This window comes from Neoarius graeffei, chromosome 10, assembly GCF_027579695.1.
Source record: "Neoarius graeffei isolate fNeoGra1 chromosome 10, fNeoGra1.pri, whole genome shotgun sequence".
Classification (NCBI taxonomy): domain Eukaryota; kingdom Metazoa; phylum Chordata; class Actinopteri; order Siluriformes; family Ariidae; genus Neoarius; species Neoarius graeffei.
In genome coordinates, this window is record NC_083578.1 from 8,252,753 (window position 1) to 8,275,850 (window position 23,098).

At 40.4% G+C, this 23,098-nt stretch overlaps 1 protein-coding gene across 1 annotated transcript; it reads left to right on the forward strand.

The window, feature by feature from the left end:
* Positions 1–10,370: 10,370 nt before the first annotated feature.
* si:dkey-90l8.3 (LIM domain transcription factor LMO4-B) lies at positions 10,371–20,091 on the forward strand. Its single transcript, XM_060931208.1, has 5 exons — positions 10,371–10,670; positions 13,302–13,521; positions 15,719–15,815; positions 18,147–18,296; positions 19,559–20,091. The coding sequence occupies exons 2-5, from the start codon at positions 13,304–13,306 to the stop codon at positions 19,565–19,567; spliced, it is 474 nt and encodes a 157-aa protein (XP_060787191.1). The 5' UTR covers positions 10,371–10,670; positions 13,302–13,303; the 3' UTR covers positions 19,568–20,091.
* Positions 20,092–23,098: the final 3,007 nt, after the last annotated feature.

The following is a 23,098-nucleotide window of genomic DNA, read 5'->3' on the forward strand; positions in this document are numbered from 1 at the left end:
CGCTCAAAGGGAAACCTGTAGATGGCAGTAATGCAACACTGTGGATGACAGCTGCCCTAAAACCCAAAAGAAGAAGAAGGTAAACCTGCGCATGTGCATGCGCACATGGACTTCCTCTGTCTGCTTGACTGCATGAAGCGAGCGATTTCATGCACATTATTTGCTTTAATCCCCTCAAATTAAATAACTTCCCAGCCACAGAATGGCCTGATATTTTGTGAGATATTACAGAAATAAACATATATCACAATCACCACATTTCAGAGGGAACTAAATTTCACCGATTTTATGAAATCGAAAGGCCGTCTAGCTTTAATTTTTGAGGTGCTTTCTGTGTAGTTGAATAGGTTTTCTTTTCATCATGAAAATTCAAAATGAATTTTCTTGGTTCTTCGGACTCTCAGAGATGTTGAATAAGAAGTCTGTACACCTGTAAAGCACTCTTCTAGCAGTGATACTCGGTTAAAGCAGGAGCAAATGAATAGCAACCATCTCCTGGGATACCAGGAATAAATAACATCTTCAACTTTCCTCTCTCTGGCGTCATGCGTGATGTAAAACCTAGCTATAGTTCCTGTATTTGCTCCAAGCGAAATGTCAAACGCAGAATCTAAAGGTCCTATATGTTTGCTCAGGCGTAATAACTGGTGCTGGTGAAGTGGACGTAGAACCAACGTCAAAGTTATTGTTAACTTTACATGGTGTCCCTTGACAGCAAGAAGAATTTCACAGACAGAAGGGAAACAGTCGTGTGCAGATGTGTGATGACAAAGAGAGGAGGGTGTGTCTACACTTATGGTCATTCGTTTGGTAGAAAGTGTCATCTGATGTGATGAGTGAGACAAAATCCAGTCCAAACACCAAGCTGAACAGTTGAAGTTAACAGGTTTGTTCGAGGGTCCTTGGTGCCAAAATGCAAGTTCAGATTTGGCCTTGAATTTGAACATGCAGCTTGCAAACAAGAAATGCATTTCCCCCGTGTCTGCTTTTTCCTTTTCGTTGCTCTTGCTTGGGTTGTATGGGGTGTCATGGGAGGGGGAGCACCTCTGGTGGGAAGGCTAGCTGAGCCCCTTTCAGGGCTGCTCATCCACCTTTGGACCCCACTTGACACCCAACACCCAACTCTCACTAATGGCTCCAAGAAGTTGCAGCATGTGTAGCGGCCACGCCCCGGTAAACTGTCTTGGCAGACGAGCTAAACCTGGTTGAGGATAGCTGATAGATCTCAAACCCTTGGTGTCTGTCCTAGTGTGTGAAGACTGGCTCCAGTGGATTGAGTGGCGCAGACCAACAGGAAAGGCCAATGGCCAAGAAGGCAGTCCTTGCAGGCGTCATGGAGCGCTTAGAGCAAGATGAGACATGAAGAAAGTCCACAAGGAAGGTCTCCAGTTGTAACAGTTCTCCATACCACTGGATCAAGATTTCTTCTGCCGAAAGAGTGGGATTGCTCCCATGCAATGGCTCTACCACTTAAAATAACCTCATGTACAGGTGTATGTGCGTCTCAGCATCTCATTTCAGCTCTTGCTTGAGTATGATATGCACTCACCAGGCATTTTAATAGGAGGAGAAGAAGACCACATCAAGCTCCACTTCTGTCAAGCCAAGAACAGGAAAATGGACAGTCAAAAATTTGATAAAGACCAGGTCATGTCTTCTGACATCTCGTCCATGCTGACATGCTTTTCTGTTTACCACAGATGGAAAGACTGGTTATTTAAGTTGCCACAGTCTTTCTATCAGATCAAAACATCTTGCCATCGTCTAAACTCTCTCAACAACAAGGTGTCTCCGACGCTTTTTGTTTTGGTCACAAATACAGTAACAAGCACAAACATAAGGTACACAGTGTTTTGTAAGGTATTTAACATGTAAGTGATTAACTAGCTTTTATATATGAAATCAAACAGAAAGATGAGATGAGAGATGATATTTCTTAAAAAAATAGTATTTTAAAATATTAACAACAACATCCATCCATCCATTATCTGTAGCCGCTTATCCTGTTCTACAGGGTCGCAGGCAAGCTGGAGCCTATCCCAGCTGACTATGGGCGAGAAGCGGGGCACACCCTGGACAAGTCGCCAGGCCATCACAGGGCCATATTAACAACATCCATCCATCCATCCATCCATCCATCCATCCATCCATCCATCCATCCATCATCCTGTTCTACAGGGTCGCAAGCAAGCTGGAGCCTATCCCAGCTGACTATGGGCGAGAGGTGGGGTACACCCTGGACAAGTTGCCAGGTCATCACAGGGCCATGTTAACAACATCCATCCATCCATCCATCCATTATCCTGTTCTACAGGGTCGCAGGCAAGCTGGAGCCTATCCCAACTGACTATGGGTGAGAGGCGGGGTACACCCTGGACACGTCGCCAGGCCATCACAGGACCATATTAACAACATCCATCCATCCATCCATCCATCCATCCATCCATCCATCCATCCATTATCCTGTTCTACAGGGTCGCAGGCAAGCTGGAGCCTATCCCAGCTGACTATGGGCGAGAGGTGGGGTACACCCTGGACAAGTTGCCAGGTCATCACAGGGCCATGTTAACAACATCCATCCATCCATCCATCCATCCATCCATCCATCCATTATCCTGTTCTACAGGGTCGCAGGCAAGCTGGAGCCTATCCCAGTTGACTATGGGTGAGAGGCGGGGTACACCCTGGACACGTCGCCAGGCCATCACAGGACCATATTAACAACATCCATCCATCCATCCATCCATCCATCCATCCATTATCCTGTTCTACAGGGTCGCAGGCAAGCTGGAGCCTATCCCAGTTGACTATGGGTGAGAGGTGGGGTACACCCTGGACACGTCGCCAGGTCATCACAGGGCCATATTAACAACATATACAAGACAATATTAATATTAATACTTTGTTACTAACAGTATAACAATATAACTAGGAGGACTATATTTACAGTATTACATTAACATTAAAGTAACATTCTAAATACCATTCATATCGTAATATTGTAGCTTTAAAGGGACCATATTAAGAGGATAAAACTATTTTAAAAAATTAGCATGACCATTTCAAAAATAAAAATGAGGCTCCAGCTTCCCTGTGACCCTGCAGAACAGGATAAGCAGCTACAGATAATGGATGGATGGATGGATGGATGGATAACTTCAACAACGTGTAAGGAGTTTAGACTCATAAAGCTCTGCTGCTCTCTACTGGTACGCTCTAAAAGTAACACAAGTCCTACAGAAGTGTTTGCGTCTGAATGTGTAACTTTATTTACACACTGGGCAGCGTGTTGAGACAGGCCTTGGCATAAACATGTTTTTTTTCTGAATTAATTTGCACAATCAGTGACCTGACAGAATGTCACATTTAGCCTGACGTTAGAGAGCGAGAGAGTCAGAGATGAGCAGAAAAGGACGTCAAATGTCAGCAAATGATCATAGATTCAATATTCACAATTATTATACACTACCGTTCAAAAGTTTGGGGTCACTTTGAAATGTCCTTATTTTTGAAAGAAAAGCACTGTTCTTTTCAATGAAGATCACTTTAAACTAATCAGAAATCCACTCTATACATTGCTAATGTGGTAAATGACTATTCTAGCTGCAAATGTCTGGTTTTTGGTGCAATATCTCCATAGGTGTATAGAGGCCCATTTCCAGCAACTCTCACTCCAGTGTTCTAATGGTACAATGTGTTTGCTCATTGCCTCAGAAGGCTAATGGATGATTAGAAAACCCTTGTACAATCATGTTAGCACAGCTGAAAACAGTTGAGCTCTTTAGAGAAGCTATAAAACTGACCTTCCTTTGAGCAGATTGAGTTTCTGGAGCATCACATTTGTGGGGTCGATTAAATGCTCAAAATGGCCAGAAAAATGTCTTGACTATATTTTCTATTCATTTTACAACTTATGGTGGTAAATAAAAGTGTGACTTTTCATGGAAAACACAAAATTGTCTGGGTGACCCCAAACTTTTGAACGGTAGTGTATATACAGGACACTTTTTCGATGGAATAAAAACGTGTGTTCTATTCCCTTCTAGCGGGTCTCATTCATTTGGTTTGATAGCATGCAATATTGTTAGCATATCTCTTATCCTACTTGTATTACGTCATTCTACCCAATGGAGAATGAGCGTTGAAGATGGTTTACGACATCGCATGGTTGTCAAGACAAGAATATGGTTTACGATATTGCATGGTTGTCAAGACAACATGTCACATGTCAGAGATGCAAAACTTTCACGCTAGCGAGTGACTGTGACAATTTGTAAACAAACATGGCCGCCAGGTTTGCTTCATTAAATACGGAAGATTTTGAGAGAATTTTGAAAGAGAAAGACGCGTTGAACACCGAATGGAATATGTATGTATAATAATAATAATATTGGCTGGATTTTTTTCATGGTCTATCAGGTATATTCCATTCAGCTACTCGTCTTCGACTTGTTCAATATCATGCTAGCTGAATGGAATATATCTGATATACCACTCAATGCCAGCCAATATTATTTAAATATTAAAGAAACACAGTGTTAAAAACCACTTTGTTTTCTTTCAAAATGAAACCTGAGGATAGCTAGGTATTTTATTTTTGTTCCATGTCTCCCTACTAGGTCCCAAGTCTCCCAACATAATGTCTCATGTCTCCCTGCAAAAAATAATGACAGAAAAAGTGAAGTCTGAAGGCCAGTATATATGACAAGCAGTGTTAGGGTTCACCCAGTCGGAAACGGTCAACTTACTTCTCGAGACCCCCGCCCTCGTGCCACCCAGACGTCTGGGGGGGTTAGTCACAAAGAAAGACAGGAACCCCAATGTAGTTCACATCTTTATTCGCAAGTTCCCCCAATTGGACAAGAATACAGAGGGTTATTATATACAAGTGTTATCTGTGTGTAAATGACATCACTGTTTGATATCTATGTGTGTGTGTGCATGAATGTGTGTATGTGTGTGTCTATGGGGGGGTGTGAGTGAGTGACATCATTTTGATATCTGTGTCTATGTGTGTGTGTGTGAGCAAGTCACATTTTAATTACATCACTGTTCTGATGGAATGTTCAGATGTATGTGTGTGTGTTTGACTTGCGTGCAAGTGAGCAGCTTGATCTTGGGGCAGGTCAAATAATCTCCATCAGTGTGTGTGTAAATCATAACATAATGACATATTTCTGATGATATGACATGATAGCGGGGTGGCACGGTGGTGTAGTGGTTAGCGCTGTCGCCTCACAGCAAGAAGGTCCTGGGTTCGAGCCCCGGGTGCAGCGAGGGCCTTTCTGTGTGGAGTATGCAGGTTCTCCCCATGTCCGCGTGGGTTTCCTCCGGGTGCTCCGGTTTCCCCCACAGTCCAAAGACATGCAGGTTAGGTTAACTGGTGACTCTAAATTGACTGTAGGTGTGAGTGTGAATGGTTGTCTGTGTCTATGTGTCAGCCCTGTGATGACCTGGCGACTTGTCCAGGGTGTACCCCGCCTTTCGCCCGTAGTCAGCTGGGATAGGCTCCAGCTTGCCTGCAACCCTGTAGAAGGATAAAGCGGCTAGAGATAATGAGATGAGATGAGATGACATGATAGCAAGGTACAGACAGATTTTAAAGGTCATTGCTTACGTACACCCCTTCAGGTCAGATATAACATAGGGCAATGGATGGTGATGGAATTTTTAAACAAAGATGTTATAAGAAAGTAAACAAAAAATAAGAACAAACCTAAACAAAGACAGTCATACGAAACATAAACAAAGAAGTGCTACATCAGGACGGTCAAACAGGATTCAGGATTAAACTCATAAAGTCTTAACATTAGAATCATAAAGTCTTAACAATCCTAAATGATATTCTGTAATTATAAAACTAACTTAAAACTATAAAACTAACTTAAATCATTGAATGCATCTTAGATCTAACAATTAAATCTAAATCACTGCCATAGTATATGCAATAGTCCAAAATAATAAAGGATCTTAAAAAGCTCTCCCATATACAGTCTTAACACTTTGTGCAGCAATAAGGCTAATACAAAACTATAAACTATAAAGCTAACATGAATCATGGCTTTAAATTTAACTTTTAATCCCAAATACACGTTGGATATGCAGCTGTGGGTGTGTGTGGCATCATTGCAGACCTTGGCGCCGTTCAGACACATCTCTGATCAAAAAATCATTTCATATCAAAACAAGCAAAATGTTCCCAAACAATGTCCAGCTGAGACATAAGGTCATTTTAACTGAACAGAAATTAATCCTTAATTTTGTCACAAATAAATTACTGCTTTCTTGGTCAAGAATTACAATTATTTATAAACCTACATATAAACCTACATAATAATAAAACCTAACAAGCAGAGACACTAATGTTGTGGCCCGAGGGTGGGTTAAATACTCTCGAATGTGATATGAACAATACTCTCAAGTGCCATGCATTGGGCGTGAGACACACGCATTTCAAGCAGTTCACACGCCACACCTTGTATTTCTCATGCACAGAAATTACTAGGACAATGCCCACCAAGGTGCACCGCTATTTTTTAACTGTGGACGAAGAGCAGGCATCAAGTGGTTTCCCGCAGAGTTCAGAAATAGCTTGCCACACACCAGTCAATAAATTGAGAAATGCAGCTACCCAACAGCCAATCTAAAAATAGCATTGTTGTATCCAGATAAAATTTACGTGATCCCGCCAATAACTTTCCAAAGAAGCCGATGCGGTGAAGTGCAGACCGACACACATTGGATGACGCGGGAGCGCCATATTCGATGAGTAGCCTACAGTACAGTAAGTCATCTCATCAAATGATTTTGTATTTCCTGAACGAAATTAGTACTTGCATCACAAAAATAATGAGAGCTGATGTTGGGAAATATTGTCTCCAGCTAATAATGTTAACTATCAGTTTGCCCAGAGTCTGTGAGCTTGTCTCGCCACTTCAATCTTGAATCCTTGCGAATTTCAGCAACTATTTTTGACACCTGTTTTTAGTCCTAGTGTTGCACATTTGAATGAAAACTCAGTGTGATTTTTTTACCTCTTCCTTTACTGGGTACTTGCCAAACTGCAACATACACAGATATAGTAGTAGATCGTTACGTGCTTCTGTTTACACGGTCTCTCGCTGTCCTCAACCAAGAACAAGGTAAGAAATATTTAGCACCACATGACATACACATTTAATTAATTGACATGATGAAAGCAAAACATTTGAGTAATAGAGGACCTCTGTTCCTTTTTTTTCAAAGGTCACTGGTTTGAGCCAGTTTGGGAGGCTATCCAAGATAGCAGAATTAGTTTTATTGCTCCCTCACTCCAATGCCAATGCAGAGAGGGTTTTCTCCATGGTTGGCTTAAATAACACCAAGACCAGAAACAGCTTGGCCCTTGACGGAACTCTCTCCTCAATCATGGCTGTTAAAATGGCAGGCCTGGAACCACTGTGTTTCAAGTGGGAGCCCCCTACCCCTGTACTGAAGGCCTCAAAATCTGCCACGAACACTTACGACACACAACACCAATCATACCCCCCCCTCCTCCTCCTCCTCCTCCACCCCCCTGTGTGCCGCCACCGACACCCCTCACCAACACCACCCCTGCCCTTCCCGACAAAACCTCACTCTGAACTGACGTCAAAACTTGAGAGCCCTGTTTGAATGTCATGCAACCTGCTAAGAATTTTACACAATCTACAGTACAAAAGCTGAAAACTTGTCCCATTTCTCCCTGATCTCCCCTATGCTTGATCATTTTTCCTGCTTCCAACACATCAACTTCGAGAATCGACTGTTCACTGTAGATGCCATTGTAATGAGATAATCCTGTCAGTGCTTGTATGGTTGATTGGTGTATATGTGTAAATAAATGGATTATTTTTGTCATTAATAACAACAACAATCACAACATTAGTTACTTTTGCACCATCAGAGTTTTTTTGTTTTTATTTATCATCCATTCAATACTGCCACTCTTGCACAGATTTTAGTGAAATTTATCACACTCTTGTTTTTAGCACTATTAATGCACATTCACATCTCATCTCATCTCATTATCTGTAGCCGCTTTATTCTGTTCTACAGGGTCGCAGGCAAGCTGGAGCCTATCCCAGCTGACTACGGGCGAAAGGCGGGGTACACCCTGGACAAGTCGCCAGGTCATCACAGGGCTGACACATAGACACAGACAACCATTCACACTCACATTCACACCTACGGTCAATTTAGAGTCACCAGTTAACCTAACCTGCATGTCTTTGGACTGTGGGGGAAACCGGAGCACCAGGAGGAAACCCACGCGGACACGGGGAGAACATGCAAACTTCACACAGAAAGGCCCTCGCCGGCCACGGGGCTCGAACCCGGACCTTCTTGCTGTGAGGCGACAGCGCTAACCACTACACCATCGTGCCGCCCCGCACATTCACATATACAAAGCATATATATATAATTTACCAGCTGGGAGGTCTGTATGGTGAAATACCATGACCGAGGTCTTGAAAGTACTGAGCGAGGCCCTCTGGGCCGAGGTCAGTATTCAAGGCTGAGGTCACGGTATTTCACCATACGGACCGACCTTAAGCTGGTAAATAATATATTTATTTTTTTCTTTACCAAATTCTAACAGAAAACGAGAGCACCCGAAAGGGAAAACCGAGCCGAGCCGCCATTTTGAATCCTCATTCACGGCTGTAATGCAAATGGCTTCCTCCTCGGTATACAAGTGCACTTCCATGGCAGGAAAAAAAACTACATTTTGCCGCCTATGTAGTCCCCTATTTATACAAATAGGTGTCATTCAGGATTCAGCCATGTTTTGCTCGGCGTTAGCAAGTTAGAGGTTTTTAGCTTTCTCCTGAAATGTTTTTTTATTTCTTCTTCCTCAGGGTAGTAAAACTCGCTTTCGCTGTGAACACTGTTGTTATCGCTATCCATGCTGTAAAATTAATGCTATTCTCCTGAGAAATGCGAAAATAATTGTTGACAAAAATTGCTACAATGTTTGTTGTTGTTGTGAATGAGCGAGTCGCCAGAGGTCCATAACCGGGGTCCGTAACTGGGGTCTGTAACCGGGGTCCGTATCATAGGATATGGACCCGCTCGCCAGCCAATCACATACATGTCAACCTTTGGTCAATCAAACCTGTATAACCAACCTCCAAAATCCGTATTTCCCTTATAAAATCCTTATAAGATGCAAATTAAAATAATTTACCTAAAATTTGAATGATAATTAACAATGATATATCCCAGTTACTTTTTATTCAATATTAATAACAATAAACCTTCAGAATGAATACAAAGCTCCAATGTTTGACAAAAACACAAAGTGTCACTCTAATGTTCTGAATTGTACTCCATGACAGCTTTTTTAGCAGTCTGCACCAATACCTCACGAGGCTGCATGTCACAGCAAGTGTCTGTGTTGATCTTGCCGGAGTGCCCATTCAGAATCTTTTCAGTCGCTAGTGAAAGTCGCTCAGGTGGAAATACACTTTTCAAACAAAATGTTACTTCCCGGTTGGCGGGATTCTCGCAATGCGGTGTGCGCATGATCAAAAGTGGAACGAAGTCTCGCTACCACAAGATAACGCGTGATTTCATAAGACTCTTTACTGGCTGTTTGTGCTTTCTGTGGTGTACAGTAGCTATGTTTGTGAATGTTATGCACTCTTTTATCATCGTGGGAATTGATTACAGCTCTAAATAAATATTGAAGTTTTTTTAAAGAATCCGTATAACTTTATTTGTACGCCCGTATACTATGTTTATTGAATCAAATCCGTATAAAATACGGACATTCCGTATAGGTTGACATGTATGAAATCAGAGTGCAGGATTTGGACCGCGAAAAAAATAGATATATTTTTTATCAGTATATTGGGTAGTCGGCTTGTTCCTGGGATCTTTTTTTTTAAATGCTATTTTTTGTTGTAGGCCTATTGTGTGTCTTTTTCTTTTCTCATGTCTGATTTTGAACTTGCTGCTGCAACAAAACAATTTCCCAGCTTTGGATCAATAAAGTAAATCTATCTATCTATCTATCTATCTATCTATCTATCTATCTATCTATCTATCTATCTATCTAACAACAATAATATGATTTCAGTATAATATTGACAGTAGCCTATTAAGAATATGATTTTTTATTAAAACATTGATTGATAGATAAACAAACAACTATCGGCAGTAAGCAGAACGGACTGAAAACAGAGGAACTGGCAACTTGGGCGCCATTTTGAACACAAACCGTCTTTTTCTTTAGCCACGCCCCCCGGGTCGTTCCGATTGGCCGTTGGGGCTACTACGACGCCAATACGTCACCTGGAAGACTAATAAAAAAGCGCGCGCGCAGGGTTTCACAGTCACAGTGGAACGGAAAGGGATGTGAGTGGGCTGCTTCCGGTCACACAGAAACTCCCCCCGGTAACACCGGAGCTGTTTGTGTCTCGGTATTCATCATGTTTATCAGTCTGGCAGCCGGAGCCGTTATCGGTGTGCGCATGCGCAGTGCAGTTCTGTCTTCAGACGCGCTGTAAATTAAATATTAAATTATAAAGAAACATATTTTATAGTTTTATAGTTGTAGTTTGAAAAGTTGCAGATTTGGACGCAGAAACAGCTGTGGGACCTGAAAACATCTGTCCTGTGTCTCTGGGTGTGTTAACAAATTGAAGGTGAGTGGAATTTGTATTATTATTATTATTATTATTATTATTATTATTTATTTTTTTAAATTATCTTATTTTTTCACTCATGCTTTCAACTGAACCTGACTTTTTTTAAGCTATTTTTAAAAATATTTTTTGTTAGATTTTGTTTTTCTATTTATCTTTACAACTGAGCTAACTAGTAATTACTAGTTTACTAATTAGCTTATTTTAATAACCAACCCACTTTTTCTTGGCTATTTCATATATTTTTATCATCAGAAATGTCATGTATATGAATTCTGTTTGTTGGAGATGCTTCTAAAAACGTCATTAGAGTGTGTGTTAGTTAAAAGAGGGAGAAGAACCTGAACATCATCAAATTTTCTTTCTTTCTTTCTTTCTTTCTTTCTTTCTTTCTTTCTTTCTTTCTTTCTTTCTTTCTTTCTTTCTTTCTTTCTTTCTTTCTTTCTTTCTTTCTTTCTTTCTTTCTTTCTTTCTTTCTTTCTTTCTTTCTTTCTTTCTTTCTTTCTTTCTTTCTTTCTTTCTTTCTTTCTTTCTTTCTTTCTTACCATTCCACAACTGATTCTTGTCGCAGGTTTTTGCATTTAATAATTTTTTTTCTTTTTATCTGTCAGTTTTTAAGTGTCTCACAGTGTGAGTATAATAATGACCTAATGAGCTCCAGTATCTCCAAACTTAACTCCTCTGTATCTCTGTCCCGATGGCTTTTCTCTGATATGACCAGTCTGCACTTGTTTCTTTTCCCTGCTCTGTTCCACGAATCGTGATGACTCCGTGTCTGGATCTTGTCACATCTACAAGTTCTCCTCATCGTCTACCTGCTTGTTAGGAAGCTCAAGAGCTTGGATTAGGAGTAAATCCTATTGCTGAATAGAAACACGCACTCCTTCTGCAGTGTGTTCACTGTTGGAAGTGTTTTGAGGTTTGAGTTGTATTTACACTGAGACCAGGTTACAGAGAAAATCAGCTTCATGTACAGGATCAGCACTGTAATATGTACTTAATAAAAATGAGAAGATATCTGATTTGCAGATCGTCATAATCATGGAAGCTTCAGTGCTGTCATGGGATTGACAGGATTCTCTCTGGTAGTCGCCTGTTCTTGGATGATTATTAGATCCAAGCATTATAAACTTTTTTTTTTTTTTTTTTTAATCATGCAGTTTTTGTAACAAAAAAAATAAAAATGACATGACTTTATTTATTTTTTTTTTGGTCAGTCATTCCCAATCCTCCCATCAAGCCATGTGAGTTATTGTTGGGTGATGAAAAGCATTAGATTTTTGAATTATACTGTGTTTATCACCTTTAATGTAAATATCATGAAGAAAAATCAAGCAAATGACAAGTGATAAATTTAATTATTTGGCTGTTATTTAAATTCCTCGTCCACCTTCTCTAGTCTTAACTTTTATTCATGACATTTACTTAAAACTCATTTCTTTCAAAATGTGTTTTTTTTATTATTCATGATAGTGTGGTGAAGTATAGACAGCTATATTAATTTATACTATATAAATCTTTGTGTATAATGTGTACATCCTTCAGTTAATGAAGGTTGTCTCTGGAACATTGTTTCTATTTAAGTTATTGAGATGTTTTATGGATTAATATATTAATTTATCGTACACTGATGATGGCTGCAGTTTTGGCCACATGAGCTATTTTGTGGTTGGTATACTGCTAAAACTTTTACATGAAGCACAATTCATTTCATTTTCTGGACAATTTATGATTAATGAGCTTCCTGTATCAGGTTACAAGTTGTAAGGGACTCCAGTATATCGAGCACCCATCTATTTCTGCTTTAAATGAACAAAGTCCCTTTTAACTTGTATTGGTGTGTGTGTGTCTTAAGGTTTGTGGTGGTTGCCAGCACAATTTCCATGTCGGTGAAAAGAAATTCTGATTTTATTCCATGTTTCGTGGCACTAATTCAGAGTTCTGAAGTAGTTGAACAGTCAGTCTCAATAAAACCTCCTGTGTGCGTTCGTGTTGAACATTTCTCTCTCGCGCGCACGCACACGGAGTTCTGGACACACGGATGGTTCGTTACAGCATTTTGAGTTGCTTTAGTTTTAAATTCCATGACTTAATCCACACAGGCCTGGTGTTCCAGTGGTGAGAAAAAGTGTTTCATTTTGTACTGTACATCATGTGATGGCACGAGGCTCATACTTGCATGCTCAGTAAATTAAATAAATGTGATTTGTACACAGACACCGCTACAAATTTCACTATACTTCTCTAAGCACTAGGAGTATAAATCTGTCATCAGAGACGTTGTACTTTTCTAAGGTAGAGGAAATATCAGTTGGGGGGGGAGCGACATTTTGTTATAAGGGGGTACAAACTTTTGCACAGGAATATAATTTATATTTAAATACACATACGTGTGTGTATAGTATGAGGGTGAAGATTAAAAAAAAATAATTGAATGATCTTTAATCATTCGGTATACAGGTAAGTGTAAACGAGTGCGGTGTTCAGACTGACCCAAGCGTTCTCGTTTTTGTTAAATTTGGTGTTGATCTTGCTTTTTTTTTTTAAATTTTATTTATTTTTGGCAGTATGCATTTTTGATATGATGGATGAGTCGGACATGCTTGACTCTTCTGCGTTGTTGTTGTGTAGGCATGGTGAACAGCCAGGCGGTGGGCGGAGCTGGGTGTGCGTCACGTGCGTGCGCGGGCTGCGGAGGCCGAATCGCCGACCGCTTCCTGCTCTTCTCCATGGAGCGCTACTGGCACACGCGCTGCCTGAAGTGCTCATGCTGCCAGGCTCAGCTGGGCGACATCGGCACCACGTGCTACAGCAAAGGAGGAATGATTCTGTGCAGGAGCGACTACATCAGGTCAGGATCGCCATGCCAACACAAACAAAAACTAAAGCAAAGCAGCTGAAATGAATACGTTGCTACAGTATTTGGTAAAGAAAAGCAGATCATCATGAAGGGTTTCTGTTCGGAGGCGTAACGTTTTACGGAAGGAGTCTCCAGTCTCTGCTGCTTTCCTCCAGTGGAAAGTCTTCAGGAGTGACGAGTTTGCACTTTGTGGTTTCTTGACAACACAAGCTGGCTTTTGGCCAAAAATACATGGGCAGTGACACAGACAGCCGTGTGTGTATATATAAAATGGGAATTAACTTGTTTCATGGACAGTCCATAACTATAAATGGATAAGTACAATGTGTCGTTCTTTAAATCTAATTGGCCATTTTGCTGTCATATAAGAGGAATAAAACCCTTCCCTATAATTGACTTCAAGTTGAGAACAGTAATGCTGCTTTGCTATACCGCTGCATCATTGATTATTTACAAGGTATATGGGGGTGTGGGCTTTATTTATTTTTAAATGGTGAATATTAAGGATGAAACTGATGTTGCCATGGTGATCATCCCATTTTTATCTAACAAACTACCATGGTTCATTGAGGGGACGGCGTTTCAGATTTACTTGGTTGCCGTAAGCTTGAATGTTAATCGAATGATCAGATCTCTCAAAACGAACCGCGCCGTTTGACTGGTGCAGGTCAAATCCTCCACTAATCCATTTCTGGGTGATGGACTTCCAGTAGCCTCGTGGTTCTACAATAGTGGGGCTGTTATGATTCCTGAAGGTATTCCTACGATACACTCTGTGTCAAGAGATTTTTAGATTTTTTTTTTTTTTAAATTAGCTTTTATATTAAACATTTTGCAGTATTTTTATAAAAAAAACACTTCAGAGTAATGTAACATTTTTACAAAAGTTGCTGTAAATTTGAACATCACAGCTGCTTTTAGTCAGATTTGTAATCCTGTTATTTAAAAAAAAATGCATATCAATATTACAATTAGTATAAATACGGAGGTGATTATACAAAATCGCGCAGGTTGATTTGGTTGAGAAATTCGGACTGTAACACTTATTCTCCGAAGATGAAGTGACCTGAAGTTGAGGTTATTTACGGAGCTTGAATTTAAGAGCACAGCACAGACTTGCCGCTTATCTATGCCAAGCCACATAAAATCCTTTTGTTTTGAAATTCCTTAATAGTTTTAGATCAAACTTTGTAGCATCTTTAGTGCTTTTATTTTAGGGGCAGCATTTTCTTTCATCTGTAATCTTCCGGCGACGACGCGATCGGCCACCATTTTGTCGAGTCGCTCGAGGTGATTGAGAAATGGTATAAATACGCAGGCGGTTATAGGAAATCGTGTGTGCTGATTGGCTGAGAAATTCAAACTATTTCTTAATCACCTCGAGCAACTTGGCAAAAAAAAAAAACGGTTGTCTGCCTCAGGTTCAGTGAATATCTGAAAATAATAACATTGATTATTCACTTCACCGTAGCGAAGTAATTGTTAAATGCTGTCATGTCCCCCAGCTGTAGAAGCAAACATCAGATACTGTCTGTCTTTGATCAGGATTATAAATGTGAAATTGTGGGTTTTTTTTTTTGGCCAAACTGTACCTCCTGGAACTTTTTTTTTCTTTGTAATATTTTGTGATTATCGTGTACCTCAGCAGTATTGTGAAGGAGCTTGTGGTGGACTCCAGTGTGTTTGAATTGAAAGACGACTGGCTGCTGTAATATTTCCTGACTCATGACTCGTGCTCCGGTCATGGTTTGAGTCTGGGAATAAATTCCAGCGTCCCTTTTCTCTTCACCTCCTCAGACAGCACGTTACAAACTCCTCCTGAGTTAACGCGAGGGCCGTGTTGGTGAAGGCTCCTGATTTGCGATGCAAATGAGTCGTGTGAAGCTGTGCAGGTCTGCTGATGGATGTGCAGCAACTCTTACTTCCATTTGCGTCAGACTCATTTCCATCACTCGTGCACTTTTTTTTTTTTTTCCCCCCAGTGCTTCAAAGTGTCGTAGGTGACTCGCATCATATCAAATAACGTGGGCTTCTCCCCCCCCTTCCTGGTTAAGATACGCCTAATGATGTGCTCATTATATGTGAGCTGTCTCAGTGGTGCCATTTAAAAACAGAGATGGTGAATGTTGTAGTCCCTGAGGGTGATGATGGAGCCTTCCGTCTCACTCATCGTGTGTGTGTGTTTCAGGTTGTTCGGGCACACAGGTGCGTGCAGTGCCTGTGGCCAGTCGATCCCTCCCAGTGAGATGGTGATGAGGGCGCAGGGCAACGTCTACCACCTCAAGGTGAGAACCACCGAGGCATCGTCTGCTGGCATCGCGTCAGAAAATAAACCTTTCCCACACTTAACCTCCTGTCTGTTCTGTGAGCGTGTGTACGATGCTGCTGGAGCAAAGGTGTGCGGATGTAACCAAGCTTGCACATAAACACTGATGGAAACGGATACCAAGTCTAGTATTAGAGCAGTATGGCAAAAAAGGTCAAAATGTCTCAAATGTTTACTTCCATAAAGATAAAGAATAAAACGCTCATTGAGGCGCAGTTCAAGGAAACGAAATCAACAATGGATCGTGTGTTGAAGCGGAGTTATGGTTTCCTGGTTCTGCTCTAAACAGAATTGCCTGAGTTTTAATCCCACTTAGGGTTTTTATTTATTATCTAATCACAAAATCATAATAATCTAATCATAAAAAAAATGTATGTATGTACTCTATCCTGGATTCCACTGGACACCTTAGGTTTAAAGAAATGTAAAAAAAAATTTGTTTTTAAACTAGTGGGGTGCCCCCCCCCTTCTTTTTTTGGGGTGGGTGGGAGATATAGCTTTGCTTATATTGGGGTGGGAGGGGTTTATATCTGGGCAATTCCATGTAAATGTCAACCTCACCATGCAAAAATAAAGCAACATGTAATACATCAAAACCACTCCCAGAGATATCACCTAGGCCTGTATTTTACAGATGTGAATAAGTTGAACCAATTTGTAACCAACCTAATCTGTCACTGTCAGTCTTTCTTTCTTATAATGTAAACCCCAAGCTAAAATCAACTTTGATCATGTACAATTCTATATTATTGCCACAAGCCACAGAAATGTATGCTAAAATCCACAAAACAGCAAAACAATAGCCATCCTAAATATTTAAGAACTTTGATAGTTTTAGCTGATATTTAGAGTTTTTCAAAGGGTTATGGTGGTTAAATTGCTGATTTTCTAAACATATGCCATGTCTATTTCAGACTCGTCACATCCATAACAGAATTATGTCACATCCATAACGCTGATTTTTTTTTTTCTTCCTAGATTCTGCTTGAAATAGAAAATATTTTAAACAAAGGCTTTTTTTATTTTCAGCTAAGACTCCTTTATTAAATGCATGCCTGCATTTGGATATTATGTTTGCAATTTCACAGAGTTTGATGAATGTGTAGTCACCCTGGAAATGGGGTATTTTTTCCGTCACATCCATAACGCATGTCTTTTTTGGCATTTTCTAGAGTTCTAAATGTACTATGGGAATTCTTTTTTTTCCCATGACTTCTCCAATATGAGAGGTCTTAAAAATATACAACAAATTTTAAAATACTGGAAAGGAATAAAAATTAACTAGGTCAGTTGTTGCCATTTTGAGTCCAAATGTCACATCCATAACGCTGGAATTGCTCATCTTTTTTTTTTTTTTTTATTTATTTTTTTTATATATATTTTATTTTTATCTCTGCTTGTACTGGGTCGTCTCCCCCTGACAACATAATCAATTCTTATGCCCTTGACAGATTAAAAAAAAAAAAAAAGAATCTAGCAAATCTGGATATGCGTGTAAAGTACGAAAGCTTTCAAGAAGGATGCTACTTTACAAAAAACCCCCAAACTTTTATAGTTAGTGCAATGTTAGCTCTTGTTCTCACCACTTTTTTTTTTATAGCAGCTATAAACGGTCTTTCCCTCACCAGCCTCTTTTTACCCCCTCCCACCTCTCTCGAAATTAACAAGACAAAAAAAGCCAAACAAAAGTTTGCTCTGTTACGCAGACACCACAAACTCCGCCTCTGTTCCTGACACCAGAGATTCCTTCCCTAAATGTTCAAAAACATTATTTTACAGAGTTTCACCAGATCAATGATTTTTATAATTGTTATTTAATAGTTTTAAATCCATCTGTTAGTCTTGGATCCTGTCTATTGCCTGCTGTATGAGTCCCTGTGAATGAGCTGATTAATAAATGAAAAGCTGTGATTTGCAGCTGTGCTGCTGTCAAAAGAACAAAATTCAGCTTCCCAGGAAGTACATGACAAACTTTTGCACAGTCAGAAATGTCAGACTTTTTTAGGCATCAGAGATGTTCTGTAGTGAACATGTCTGCTTGATTATTGTAGTGTTTGCCTTATTAATGCTGATTTCCGACACCTTCGATATGCAAAGCACTTTTTTTTTTTTTTTTTTTTTTTTGCCTTTTGAGTGCTCCGACCTTTCTGAGGTGTTTCAAATCTATACAGCACTCAAATATTAACCCAGTGTCAGGCAAGGTAATGCTTTTCCTGTCGTAGCCATACAGTCAACGTTTTGTCTTCAGGGCTCATCTGAAATTATTCTTTTTGGTCACTTCCTTCGTCAGTGTTTCTCCTGTGCGACGTGCAGAAACCGTCTGGTCCCCGGCGACCGTTTCCACTACGTCAACGGCACCATCTTCTGCGAGCACGACCGACCCAGTGCCACCCTGCTCAGCACACATCTCCAGGGCAACCCGGTGCTGCCTGACCAAAAAGTGAGTGAGGACCTGCAGTACCAAGCTCTGGTTTATTCACATGTTTAAAAATAAAAGCTTGTGTGTGTGAGAGATGGTGTAAAGTATTTACTCTGCTCTGTCACAAGTCGCATCTCTAAAATGACACGTTTTTGCTTTTCACGGCTGAAGGGAACCTGACATGATGCTCAAGAGCGCAGTCGCTGTTTGCTTGGATTAAACTCTTCTGAGCTCTAAATGCCAGTGTTTCGGTCATTAAACTGTTCAGCTGTTCGAAAGCCAAGTTAGAACACCATACACGCCCTAAATCAGCTCGTAATGATTTGAGGAGTGCAGTCACGGTCCTGGGTTTGATCCATGATGTAGCGACGCCCATTCAGACCAACATCCACAATAACCATGAGCCTAACAACTTCCAGGTTTTTACTGAAAGGTAAAACATGATGATTTTGCGTTCTTGGTTTCATTACGTGCTTCACTCAGACTTGAGGTTAAAACTCGGTTTGATTTTTCCGATCAGGAAAAGAGTATAGGTGATGGATGGATGGATAGATGATTACTACTCTGTTCACATTCACTGGATATGAGCAATCGCATGCTCTGATTGGCTACTCTAATCAGATACTAGGATATCAGCTCATATACTGTGAGTAGAGAAAAACAAAGGTGGCGCAAGTTACTGAACCAACCAAGGACGAAATAAAAACTCTAAAACAAAACCCCAAAAAATGCAAAAAAAAAAGCAGCAAAATATGGAATAGAAGTATTTGATGGTAAGAACATTTTATTTTTTCTTCCAAGAATTATCGCATTTTTCGCAAATTGCGTCTGTCATGTTTGCCAGTTTGTTTACATTCTAAGCGGAAATGATTGTCAGATGTTTTGTATAAAGGTGTGGGTTTCTTTATTTATTGAATTTGCAAAAAATAAATGTCTCAAAATCCAGTGACTGTGGATAGAATAAGTTATTCCACTCAATCTGGTCATGCATGGCTTATAGACAACTTGGTGCTACGCGCCTTGTCAGCTACCAGCTCATGTACGACTTGATTTCGTGGAATAATTTATTTATTTTATTTAAGTAAAGGGACACTGCAAAGATTTGGCTCAATTTAGCAACCTAAAGCATGAAAGCTCACAAATCCTGTGGAACGCTACAACAGACGAGTTCCTTCTTAAAAGTTCAGAAACCCTTTTTTAAATACATTTCCCTGAAGTTGTTTTGTTATTGTTTTTGCTGTCAGATGATCTGTGAAGCTCTGATCGTTGTCTTGTCTTGGCAGGTTTGCTGAAAGCCTGTCTTTGTCTTGGTCCTCATGTCACCGTCACCTCCCCCCCCCCCCCATCCTGCTGTGTCTCGTGGATGTCTGGCCTCGTGATCTTCTCCGGCTCTCCTGTGCATGCACGTCTCCTGCGCTCACATCCTGAAAGGCCAGAATGCACTTCCGTCCTTCACTCCACTCCAGAGGAACTCCTCCTTCCTTCCTTAAATAGAGCTGCAGGGTTTCTCCATACCTTAGACTCTCTTCAGGCCCAGGTTTATCTCTAACGGACTCTCCAGGATTTCATACAGACTCTGAAGACTTTAAACGTGGATCCTGAAGAGTGGTCTTCTGCAGTACTATACTGCTTGTGCTCTTCTTTTTATCTGAGTGTTTTTGCTTTTGGGTGGTTTTGTTTTGGACATGGTTCAGGGTCGAGGTGTAAATACTCCTTTTTATAACAGTGCCACGTGTTGCGGTTCAATCATATGATCAATATGTGACACTTATTTAAAGCACAATATACAATAAATGCTTTAAAAAACCAAAAGAAACGACCTGAATATTTTTTTTTTTTTTGAGCAACATGGCTGATGCTTATTGTTTATTGCTGTTTGTTCGTGTAGTGATTAGCTTCACTCCCGTTGGTGCAAAATGCATTACCCAAAGGAACGAGTAAGCTCCGAACATTACAGAAGCAATTAATTGTAAGCGGCGTGTGCGTGCTCTTGCATTTGCACAGGGGAGGCTGAACTTTTGCTCTGATCCTGTGTTCAAATTTAATAAAGCCTAATCTGCCTCCTGGCTAATTAAGAGGAACTCGCTGCTTTCGATTCACTGCCTGAAAACAATCGCACGTATTAACTGTTTACCGTGTTGCAATCAAAGTACACGACACCTCTCCAAACCCCTCTTCCTCGATTAAGCCGGCTTTGTCATGATCACTGAATGGCATTTAAAGAATAACTCCGGTGATCCCAACAGGGGTGTAAATGTGTTTAGCTCCACCCACTCCTACAATGCTACAGATTTTGGGATTGTTGCTCATCATACTGTATGAGAATTCAGATTAAAATCTTGGCCAAACGCTATAAAAGATGGCACATGTCCTCCAGGTCAGATTATACAAGGAAGATCTGCTTACGATAGATCTGTGATTGTAGAAATATGTTCTCGCATTATGAACCAGCAGGGGTTTCTTGTTTCATCATAGCTATGGTATTTGTAGCTGTCTTGCGAGTTTGGTGTCGTCCTATCCTGGAAATGATCTCTGGTTCGTCTGAAAATCATGTGGGTGGGGAAAAGAGCGTCACGTTCTTTAGATAAGTTCTATGTGAAATACTTTTGAAGAAGAGGGTCCCCCCCCCCCCCCCCCCCCCCCTGTTAGTGTGGATTTGTAGAGCAAATTAAGAAATGTGACCTTCCTCTTCATTTGAATGAATCTTTGTTGAAACGAGCAGCTTCAACCTTTTGGACCGGTGTTGAGGAGAAAGTAATGAAACGCTAATAAAACCCAGGGCTTTGAACCAGAATTTTTTTCCTATTGGTTCGTTCCGAACAGAAACGGAATTTTAACGTTTCCGGTTCGGGGTTCCACCATTAGACGTTCCCGAACCGGTTAGAACAAAAATTTCGTTCCCGGAACGGTTAATTACGTTCCCTGCCAGCTGTTTAACAAATGGCTATAAAATTATGTCTCTGTCTCATCCAGCTTAAGCCAAATGTAGGCTAATTCTATTACAACCTTCATTAAATAAGACAAGAAATAATTCAAAACAATATTTCAAATGTTGGCGATTTGGATTCTCAGTATGTCTTCCCATCTACACAAACAGAAAAAGTGCCGAATGAAAGAATTTGTTTAGTGTGTTACCAAAGGCTAGTCAGGCCCTATGCATTGATAGGCTAACAGAGGTTAACGTCATTTAATGTTCGCGAGCCTCTCATTAACGTGGACAAATATATTGATATCGTGTTTGAAATTGACGTTTTTGAATAACGATAGACTGCAATATCCACCTCTTATTTAAGATGTGGAGACGTGATAGTAGTCCACCCTCCCGCTCTCTCCATTCAGTCAGCGAACGTCACACAGGAAATGAACCCCAGCGGGTCATAGAAACTTGCGAAGGAGAAGAATGACTTTATTTGTAGGCTACAGAAACTTTGAGGAACGAAATAAAAACCAGTATTAACCAGTTACCATTATTTTTAATAAGCGTTTCTGTTCTGGAACATAAAGTTTCTGGTTTCGTTTCTGTTCCATGTGAAATAGAAAAAGTTTTCGTTCCTGGAACCGGTTCAAAGCCCTGATAAAACCAGAGTAATTAATTTTTGCGGACGGACGCCGCGTGAAGCTAATGAATTTAAAACTAACACATCAATCCACCACAGCCTTCTGCAAACTGTTCCAGAATCAATTCTGCGTCAGACCCTTAATTACTTAGCGACGTTAGCACGAGTTTCTCTGTATGATGTATAAAAACGGTTATTAAGACATAACTCTGGATGTGAACTAAATTAACGCAGGACGACCAAGTTTCTGGTTTGCGTTTCCTATAAACCCAAAAGTTTGTCACGCATGGTTGTATTGCGTTAATATGCATTAGCTGTCTGAATATATAGAAGTTAATCTAGTACAGTATCTGTAGCATGTACATTTCGATGTTTACAGAACTGATAATCGGAGTACTTGATCAAAAATCCAACAAATTTGGTTCATTTAGGAGGAAATGGTCAAATCAACCTGAGTCCTATCCTAAAATTGGTTGTGTGCTTCATGTTAAGGGTTGCATAATTAACAATGATTGCATCTTGTGTACATACACACGCTGCGGCCATTTTAAACCCAATTCGGTCATTAGGATCAATTCCCCGCTTCCTCAGCTGTCATTTAGATTAGCGACAGCCTATTAACGACTGGACGATGCGCTGGATTTCTACAGAAACACCATCCACACCTTCTGGTCCGTAACCGTTGTCTTGTCTTCATTTTCTTGCTTGGTTCTCACAGTGTAGCCTGACAGTTTTGGACGGAATGCTGAAAAATTTTCAATGCAAATCCGTTAATTACAATTGTCTTCATATCTCGAGGTATAAAACCACAGGCGCAGTTCGTACACCCACCGCGCCACGGCTCACACACTGTGTTCAGAAGAAGTGAGCCTCATCTGCATATTACTAATTAGCCAGGCATATTCAGATGCCAATTAGCAGGTCTGGAAGAAAAAGCCTCTTAGCCTGATGAGCTTTATCGTCGATCAAGATTTAAAAAAGAAAAGTTTGCAGGTGTACAGATTGCTGTGCAGCTTCTGTCATGGAAAAAAGTGTTTATGCTCACTAATTAATCATATTAACACATGCAAATGAGTCTAATTGCTTGAGCTTCTGCGCTTCATGCTGAGAAAGAGTGTGATGGAGATGGAAAAGAGGCAGGAAGGTTTTAAATAACGCCCTAACGAGGCATGTGATGCTCGATGCATGTCTCGCTTTTCAGGTTGGTATACAGTCGAGGTTACAGGCAGGTTTGGAAATTTTATGCAAATTTCTTACTGTAGGTGC